The sequence below is a fragment of the Tachypleus tridentatus genome, chromosome 8, assembly GCF_004210375.1.
Source record: "Tachypleus tridentatus isolate NWPU-2018 chromosome 8, ASM421037v1, whole genome shotgun sequence".
Taxonomy (NCBI): domain Eukaryota; kingdom Metazoa; phylum Arthropoda; class Merostomata; order Xiphosura; family Limulidae; genus Tachypleus; species Tachypleus tridentatus.
The window spans coordinates 88,340,537-88,350,988 of NC_134832.1; the positions used below are offsets into that span (position 1 = coordinate 88,340,537).

Sequence of the window (10,452 nt, forward strand, 5' to 3'; positions counted from 1 at the left end):
TAGTTAAAACAGAAGTTAATAATCACGGAACTATGGTGATGGTCAATATGATAAATTAAAAACAAAGCTAACAAAGTCTTATTTTATAAGCCTCTAAAACGATTGTGGAAAAATGTCTGATGAAGAACAAAAACAGAGACAAATTAAACGAGTCTAAAATGAAGATATACAAAACTTTATTCGTCATACTTATGCGCTTTTCTATTCAGTAAGACGAGTATTAATCTACATTCATTGAACACTTCATACAATAGGAGGGTTAGCTCTATAAATTACAATAGACTGTAGTAACATTCCTAAAAAAGTTATCTTGGATAACGAATGACGTATGTAACAGAATTTTTAGATCACAACCAACCATACTGTTTGATAAAACCGTACATACGATACAAATTTATCCACTGGTTTTCTACAGCCGATATAAGTTATGTGACCAGCGTTATCCAATAATCTTTATAACTATTAAAAAACTTGAATATACGTTTTTCATAGGTATTAAGTTATTTTCTGCAGTTTTAGATCACACTATAAGAAATAAAAATTACTTTGAGCAGTTATGAACTCTATATTTACCAGTAAAAACAGTATAAAAACAGCATTAAAAGCAATTGTTTTGAAGCGCTAAACAGAAAAAAAGTTTAATTCCAAAGTTTTAAACACATTTTTCATCATATCATAAAACTAGATTAACGTAAGCATTATTTGGACAAACGATTGCACAACTTAGACTATTAAACCGGGTGCAAACATTGCATGGTAATAAACTACCTCTATTATTTCTAGTACAATAAATACCACAATCAAGGATAATTAATTACACCACGAGGAAAACATTTTTACCTGTAGATTAGCAAATGGCACAATACAAACACATTTAATAGATCTAAGTTTGATATATCAGAACTTGTTAAAACGCCTTTGTTTTCAGCAGTATCAGCTTGTTTCTTTCACTTAAAGTCATTTCTACACGCATCATATTAACTGTGACAAAACTATATTCTAAATTGAGGAAATGTAAAACAAAAAGATCAGTAGTAGTACAAACTAACAACGGTTCATCTATGAAAGACTTCGTCATTCAAAACTGTATCAACGGGATTATATCAAAGTGAAAATAAACTTCATACAAACAGTAACTATCTTGTCAGCGTATGAGTCATAGCTCTTCCAATTAATTCACAATGACGGCTTTGTAAAATTAAATAAACTAAATTATCAACGCTTGACTCATAGTTCCAGAATTTGGTTTACTAGTGTCAATAAACTTAACTACCAATTGTGAGCCACAGTTCCAAATTGTGTTTTTTAACTTCAATAATCTTACTCTTCTCCGTATGCTTTAGATCCAAAACTTAGCATCAATCATTAAATCTACTTATCTTCGTATGTCTTAGATTCAAAATTTAGTTTAGTATCAGTTAATAATACTAGTTATATTCTTGTGTACCATAGATATCAATTTCAGTTGTTGTTAACGTGTGTGATACGGTTTCAGAACTTGGTTTAACATCTGTAAAAAATTGCACTTTTCGACGTTAGACTATGGTTTCAGAGATCGGGTATTAGTCAAACATCGTACTTGTTAACGTACGGGCTACAGGTTTGGAGCTTGGTTTAATATTTGTTGAAAATTTATTTATGGCTTCAGAGACTGGTTTAGCCTTTGTCGCACTAGTCATCGTATGGAATTTTGTTTCAGAGATTGTTTTGGTAACAACATTTAAAATTACTTGTCAGAGTTTAGGTTTACGACTTCAACGCTTAGTTTTATAACAGTCATTGAACAAACTTGTAAACATGTGATTAACTTTTAAAGCTCAATTGTATTAAAGTACAACAATCCGATTTCTCTTCGTATCGGTTACTTTCCAATTACCGGGGTGTATACCCGAGAAGTGATAACGACTGATCATTAATATTTCTATAAAAGCATCGTTTTAAATCTAATAGTAGGTAAATGCGCAAGCATATCTCATAAGTAACATAGAAAAGTGACAGCTTGCTCAAAGCAAGGAACACGATATCCAAAGCAATCTTATTCCGAACTTCACGAAGGCAGCGCTTGGGTTATGATGTTTCTTATTTAACAAACTTTATATTCTGTATATCATTAATAACCTGACACATGTTCCATCATTATTTCAAAATCTGAAATTTTCTGAGATAAATTACAAATATACACATTTTATTTCCAAAGCATTTATATAAAAAAAAGTAAACAGAACCACGTGACTAGCATCAGCTTTTTGCATTGGCCAGAACAGGTAAGATTTACTACAGTGATTTAAAGCGTATACACACACACGTTTTTATAGTCGTCGTTAACTGATCATATACATGTATCTTACATGCTTAAAGATCGTTACGTTAGATTGGAAATATAAAAGTATTTATTTTCAAAACTATTTTTGGAAAGTTTAATTTATTTTTCTGTTGATTTATTTATTGAATACGCATAAGTGGTTATATTGTAACAAACCTCTCTGTCCAACAACAACTAGGAAACTTGAATATTTAATTATACATTTATCTAACTAGTTTTTCAGCAACAAAATATATTCATGCTGTACATACTGAACACGTACCCTGAAATCTATGGACGCAAATAACTTTAGGGGTTAGCATGATATCAACACACGTACACCCACTCACACTGCATCAAAGTATTAAAAACAAAACAAATAGTAAACAATTTCTTGAGGGTTAACTACTTTTTATCTCATAAGAACTCAAACATTAAATGTAATCTAATCTTTCACTAGTGTTAACGTAGTCAAAAAGTTCAGTTTGATATTTAGACCCGTGATGTATATTATCATCATACTACAGTGAAACTGTTACTTATATGATACTGGAAAAACTATTTTATTACGAGACGTGTAACTCACAAATTCGAAAAAAAAATTATCCTGTGTGCATGTAGATTTTACAGTAGGGGTAACGATTTTTCCGTTTTGCCTCCGTTTCCTGTCACGAAGAACATTTTCTTCTCCATTTTCAGGATGCAGATATGACGTCACGAACACGTCACAAGCGGATAAAATACACTGGAGCCATGGAAAATTAAAAATAATCTTTCTACTTACGAAATAACAGAACTGATCTTCCAAAAAATAAGTTTTATACTAAATAGGTAAATCTAGAAAGATCATTTCGATTACTTGAAACTCGCCGTAACAAAGAATGTGAAGGTTTTGAAGCCAAAACAAACGTTATTTACTTTTATTACGTAAGTGGAAATACGTGAACATTCTTGTCTGTATAATCACCTACTTACATTACTTTATAAAATACACACACACGAACTACTATGGTGTTCATATTAAAGAATAAACATCTTTCATTCACGTCAAAGGTCAATTGAACAGAGCGTCATACACTAATGGCTGTACGAAACTTAGCGTTATACATAATTTTTGTTATGAGATAAAGATTTATGAATGCTTATCTCGTCATTTCAAAAGTCCTACAGGTTTGTTTAACCCATACCAACCAAAAGTTACAATACTAGTTAAATTCAGCTCAGTTGCACATTACACGTTAAGTTCAATCGAATATTACAACACTTCATATTGCACCCACTATAACAATTATTTCTTTAGCATGTTTATATACTGTGGCTATAATAAATTAATATCACAATACTTCAGTTACAAGTTAATAACGTTGTTCACGTTCGTTTCTACCTTCTTCATACACAAAAACTATTTATAGCTACACACACGTTACCAGAAAACACTTTAAATCATAAAATTTGGGTTCCCTGACTATAATGATTAATGTTATTCTTAAGATATCATGACTCATGTAAGTCAACTCATGTGACTCCAGAGTGTGAATATCTAGTGATATTTTCTCTCATGGGAATGAAAGCACGGGCATCCTTCCAATTACGTTTTTTTATTAACATAGAATATTTAAGCCCTATTCAGAAACAACTGAGCACTTGTCCTTAGTTATAGGATACCAACTTAAAAATAAGATAATTTGAGATTAATAATAATATTTATGAATCATAAACCCTTCGCAAAAATGTGACAAAATTTACTACCCTATATCCACTTTGCGACAAACATTTCTAAACTTCACAAATCTCTGAATTATAAAATGTTTCTAAACAAATAAGAATGTGAATAGTTTATATATAAATTATTCAGTACCAACTTTTCAATCTAATCCACACAGGACGGCCCTTAAACCTTTCTTGACATTACCACAGCACTTTGAAAAGCGAATTTGACTCTCTGTTAAAAGAAAACATTTTGAGATTGAGAATCATGTTTGTATAACCTTGACACCAAACTGTGTGGTTCACAGGAGATATTTACAAATTCAGTATGCCTTCTGTATTACAAAACCTAATAACCCCTACACGATACGAGGTGATCATTAAAACTAAATACTCAACAAGAATTTGGTAAACACATTTTAATAATTGCTTGGCAACATTAATCCGAAACTGATATTCACTGAAAACAGTAATTTAAGGCTTCTACTACTAGTTATTGTTAAAGTAGGATCGCCTACAGTTTAGGATTTTACTTTTTAAAAAACAACAACAATAAACGAATAATTATAAAATCGAAATACTGAGTAACTAAAAAAGCAAAAACCTTACAGTAACTTGGACGACAGATTACTGGCCAGTGATTATACTATATACTGTTAATATCCAAAATACCTTCCTACCAAATTTCATCAAAATTGACCAATATCTGTACTACATATTTTGAAATGATATATAGTCCCAGATTTCACAAACTAATTATTACTGCATAATCAATCAGAAAACACCAACATCTCACCATCAGACTTAGTGACACCAATGAACAATGACTATTACATGCCATGAAATTATCTTAATATTAAGTTTCATGAGAACACTAGTTTGGACAAAACATTTCATGTGGGCCCTCCTCCTTCACTATAAAGACACAGATTTATCTTTAATTTTGTTTCAAATAAAATGTCTAAAATCTACTGAAACCATAAAAAAAATTCACATCGCAGTCAGAAACTGACGCTAATATAATCAGGAACCTGGTTCACTCAATAAAGTCAATTGATGACTTGTTTTGATCTCCATCTACAGATTATGTATATACGTGATTCCTTCAATAATCTCAACTAATGAATGATTTCGACAGGTTATAAACTGATAATTTCTGTATTTAAGTTTTAAGTATATAGTATATTATACAAAAATACAGTTCTTGTTAAAAACAATTATATTCCTAACCATTCAGAATGTCTAGCTTCTGTCCTGATACTCTAGATTTGGGTGTTATTAATCACACTGCTAACTAAAATCAATATCACAACATCGTAAAATGGTGTTTTGAAAGAAAGTAAAATATAACTAGCTTGTTTTAAGAAATCGAAACGAAATTGTATATAAAATGTGTTTTACGTTTGTAACAAAGTTAGTCACGTGTACAAAAGTATTCCGATCACCACACCACAGAAATTTTTTCAGTGCCTTTATTAAAGTTAGGCTTACCTTATCCTATAGAAATAACATCGAGCGCGTTGTATATAAATGTGTACAACGTCTAGAAAATGGTTTCTGAATCCGAACACAACGCTTCCAGAGGAGAATTTGTCCCTAATTCACATTCCCTAATGCCAGTGGCTGAACTAATGTATTTAATTCGCTCCACATCCCTTCACATCAACGTTTAGTCACTCAAACACAGGAATCTAATCTCAATCTGAAGGCTAAGCTTTAACTTTAAAGCATTGAGAGGACGTATAATCAAATACCTTTCACCAAGAAAAACCTCATTTGAAAAATTTACAGTATGTAAGAAACTGTTCTCAAAATGAAATATTCTGTTCCAAAATCTTTAAAAATAATTTTGACGCTGTAAAGATAATAAATTACATCGAAATACTATAACAATGACTTATTTTTTAAATATTAATAAAGTATTGGAACAAACGTAACTTGCACATTTTATCATGACATACATATATTTACACAACATGCACTTTTACGTATACGTTCGAAACATATACGATGACAAATGCACTATAATAAATTGTCCAACTTTTCAATAGTACAATCCCACTCGTAATGCAGTAACAGAGATAATAATCTAATGCTATGGGATAAATAACATAGTAACATTCCTAATACAATACATACACACAAGTTACATTCACATATTATAAAGTCAACTACATTCAACTGCCCACTAACATTTACTACTTTATGCTGGGAGTTAAGTTTGAGAATCTCCAGCAATCCACAGTGAGAGATAGGATGAATCTCCTTACGCTCAGGTGTCGAGGTTTCTAATACGATACACTGGATAAGATTCAACTGTTTTATATGCTAAGACGTTCTATACTACGTTCATGCAAAACCCAAGTTATTATATTGTAAACTATGAGAATAGTAGCTATGTACAGACCTATTTCTTATTTACTTTTATACAGATATTCTACGCTTAAACAAATTATAAAGCTGATCAATCAATGGGCTCTCAAGACGAAAAGAATGGTGACCGATCACTTCATTACTTAACTAATGTCATCCTGTACACGTGTCGTTATAAATTAGTATCAAATCTCAAATTAAAGAACAAATTAAGACAAAGGTCAATATTTCTGTAGTCCTTCTTAAACATACAAAACCTTCTGGTCGGCACTACTGAGTTGTCATAATTTTCTCGTTCAGATAATTTTAGTTTTTTATGGACGTTACAACCAATGACTTCACTGTATGGAGCAGCTTTTCTCTTCTCGAAGTATGGGCCCCTTGGTGGCGTTTTCCACCATTTCATCATCTTCAATCCTATACAAGAAAAATAAAAAAAAAATTCAACTGAACTTGGAAAATCTGGTCTATTTAAAATATTTCCACAAAGCTACACAACGGTTATATCTCCATTAGCTGTCTGTAATTTTGCATTGATAAACTAGAGGGAATACTACTAGTAGTCAACAATATCAGTCCATATCTCCTGGGCAACATTAATCGAATACTAGGATTTGAGAATTATTTTCATAACGCACCCACGGTACCAGTTACGTAGAGTGATTTTATTTTCCTCCGGCAGGATGCGAAACATTAACCCTCGTGTCCACTAACTACGAGATCACGCAAGACCCAAACTGGAAAAACACACACAAACATTTAACCGAGTAAATACGAGCACAATAAAGGATAAAACGTGTTTGCAGCTAATGTAAATAAGCTTAACTTCTGTTAGACATAAATACATAGATATTCAACTTATCTAATCTTATTCCAAATAAGTAATTAAACATGAGGAGGTCTAAGAGTTATGCCTAACATAATGATAGCGAACTATCCAACCTGGTGGAATGACCTTCTGTCAGACAAAAAAAAAAGTCCATTTTAAATCTCAAGATAATCTTAAAAATATCGTACAATCCATCTGCGGTTAAATATGTATTACTAATGTCGAATGTACTACTGTTGTTTTTATATTCTTTCTGAAAATGTGATAATTAATTTATAATTCACCATATTAGGAGCCTTTTTGAGTAATTCATGATGGTCAACTTTAACGACGTAAGTATTCACGAGGAGAATGATCAATAGATACTTCCATCAGTTACCCATGACTAATCTTAAAGTTCTTTAGTTTGTTTTGAAATTCGCGAAAAGCTACACGAAGTTAATCTATACTAGCCATCCCTTATTTAGCATGGAAAAACTAGAGGGAAGGCAGCTACTATTGGGCTACTCTTTTAGCTACGAATAGTGGGATTGACCATCATCTATAACGTCCCCACGGTTCAAAGAGAGAGAGAGAACAACATACTTGATGGGACGGGGATTCTAACCCAAAACCCGGAAATCTCGTGTCGAGTGCCCTAACCATTTGGCTATGCATTTCTTTAGTAATCAGAAAATAACGGATGAATAACTCAAAATTCTCATAGGTACAGAGTAGCTCAAGGATAATGCACAAAACTCGTAACTCACCAAGCTCATAACCAACATTAGTGTTTACGAGCTACCAACATAGAAATAATTTATAAAACATGTGCATGGGTCACAAACAAGAGCAATAACTACAAGACAGTAAATTTATTAAAAGTACACCATATTATCAGAGGCAATACAAAAGAAAAACGAATGGTCCATTCAGACTAGTCGTATATGGGCCCTTTATTTTACACAGAATGTTACATCTTGTGTCTATACTTCACAAATGACTGTAAAATTGTGGAATATTCTTCTAAATGTTACGTATCAACTCCAAAGGTCAGTCCAGCTGCAAGGTTACCTTTCATTATCTCAACATTTACATAAACCCATTTATACACTTGGATGAATGTTTCTGTTGTAAGACAAACCATGATCATGATTTTCGATCAATCTCTTTACTGTCAAGATGTCATTTCATCATATTTATTTACATGCTTGGGATAACCATATTGCTGTAAAAAACAAAACAAAAATTTAATCAAAAGAATTTTGTTAATGAGAAAAAACGTCATGTTGGACCAGAATTCGACTGTGTTTGGCTGCAGTCAAAGCGCCACCAGTTTTGTGTAGATAACTGACACTACTGGCTGATGATATACAGCCCCAAACTTCTACTGATACCAACCATGCTTCACTGTAGACACCGTTCTCCTCTCTGTCGTAGAATATATACACTGTTCTTAATTGTTGCCAAACAATTCACATTGAGTTTTATCTGTACAAAGCACAGAATATGTTTCCAGGTTTGTTCATTCCACTCTTGGTGGCCTGATTCCATTTTCTACTATTGTTCTGATTATCTTTTTTCAGTAGTTGTTTCCAAGCTGCGTCTTACTATTGTTTAGGTAACATTAACATCTGTATTTACGATGAGAACCTTTGGTAAAAGAACAAACCATAAGATGGTTAAAATTACTTTTAAGAATTTAGGTTTTCTACCCAATCGCTTCTGTTATGAACAGTGACATTTTCATGTACTTCTCCTTGGATTCTTTCACTGAATTTATTGAAACATGGATACTTACCATAATTGTTTCCATGGGCTACTATTTTCACCAACCCAAACTTTCTACACCTTTTCATGCGATATTTCAGCCCTGAGGGACATTATTTAGACAGCTCTTGCTGTTGTGCAGAACTCCATATACATAGCAGTGTAACAATTTCTGATTAGTTAGATAACAATCAATTTCAGTGTAAACTATAAACAGGTGATTGTACTCTGGCACAGTTTATTTTCACATGATAAGAAGGAGGTATTTCTATAGCCTTTACCTCGTATATTACTTTTTTTAACCTCACCATTTAATAACTATTTTTAATATTGTTAATAGTCACTTAGGATCAAAATGACAACACATGTGGTTAAAGGCCTAACTGATCAGGTAAAAGATCCCATCATCTCAAGTTCCTAATTTTCAGCTAATGAACAGAAGATGGGCAGTCAATCAGAGTCACCAGCAGCCAGAAAGACTCTGTTCAAGTTTGTATCAAATAGCACGACTGACTGTCATACCTATAAAACACACAGCTGGAAGTCCAATGTGTGTTTAGCAGAATTGTGGCAGGAACCTTTTGACAGTAACAACCACTAGGACTGGCCCAAATAAGAATAGAAAAACAAAATATATCTGAAGAAAAAATATTTTATTAATGTTTGTTTGTTTTTGGAATTTCGCACAAAGCTACTCGAGGGCTATCTGTGCTAGCCGTCCCTAATTTTGCAGTGTAAGACTAGAGGGAAGGCAGCTAGTCATCACCACCCACCGCCAACTCTGGGGCTACTCTTTTACCAACGAATAGTGGGATTGACCGTCACATTATACGCCCCCACGGCTGGGAGGGCGAGCATGTTTAGCGCGACGCGGGCGCGAACCCGCGACCCTCGGATTACGAGTCGCACGCCTTACACGCTTGGCCATGCCAGGCCCGTTTTTTATTAATACCATGACAAAACTGTAATGTATCTATGATGTCCTTTACTAGAATTTGTCACTATGAAAGGAAGAAAATAGTTGGGAAAGTAAAGTTAATAAAGAAACACCTAAGAAAAATGACAGTCAAGAGTGAAAACAACAACAGTAAAACCTTTTGACTGTGAAAGGAGAGACATCAGTGGTAAGAAAGAGGATATAACTACGATGATGGACTCTAATGGAAAAAAATCAGGTAATTTTCTAAAGAGTACTTATACTAAATATGGTTATATACTATAACTATTGATTCTGTATCAGAAACAATTAAGAAAACTATTGGACTAGTTTCTGCAATAAATGTCTGTAAAGAAAGTAAAAAACATAATATACAATGCTTTCTAAAACTAAATGGAAAAAATATTATAGCGTGCACTAAGACTAAATGGTATCCTCTTATCATAAACAAACAACTCCATTCCTCAAGTTCACTCTAAATTCAATCTTAAAATCGTAAATTATAACAACATGGCTGATTTGATGTTGTTCTGAAGCAAACATTTACTGTCTGTT

General features: G+C 32.7%; 1 protein-coding gene across 14 annotated transcripts in view; it reads right to left on the minus strand.

The window, feature by feature from the left end:
* Nucleotides 1–159: 159 nt before the first annotated feature.
* Nucleotides 160–10,452, minus strand: part of LOC143222881 (EH domain-binding protein 1-like) — a 139,611-nt gene continuing 129,318 nt past the window's right edge. For 13 of the 14 annotated variants that reach the window (XM_076450012.1, XM_076450011.1, XM_076450006.1 and 10 more), the window contains one exon: nt 160–6,799. In XM_076450012.1, coding sequence (XP_076306127.1) covers nt 6,721–6,799 — 79 coding nt within the window. In that variant the 3' untranslated portion in view covers nt 160–6,720. The remainder of the gene's footprint in view (nt 6,800–10,452) is intronic. The other variant, XR_013012566.1, reaches the window with a different exon arrangement.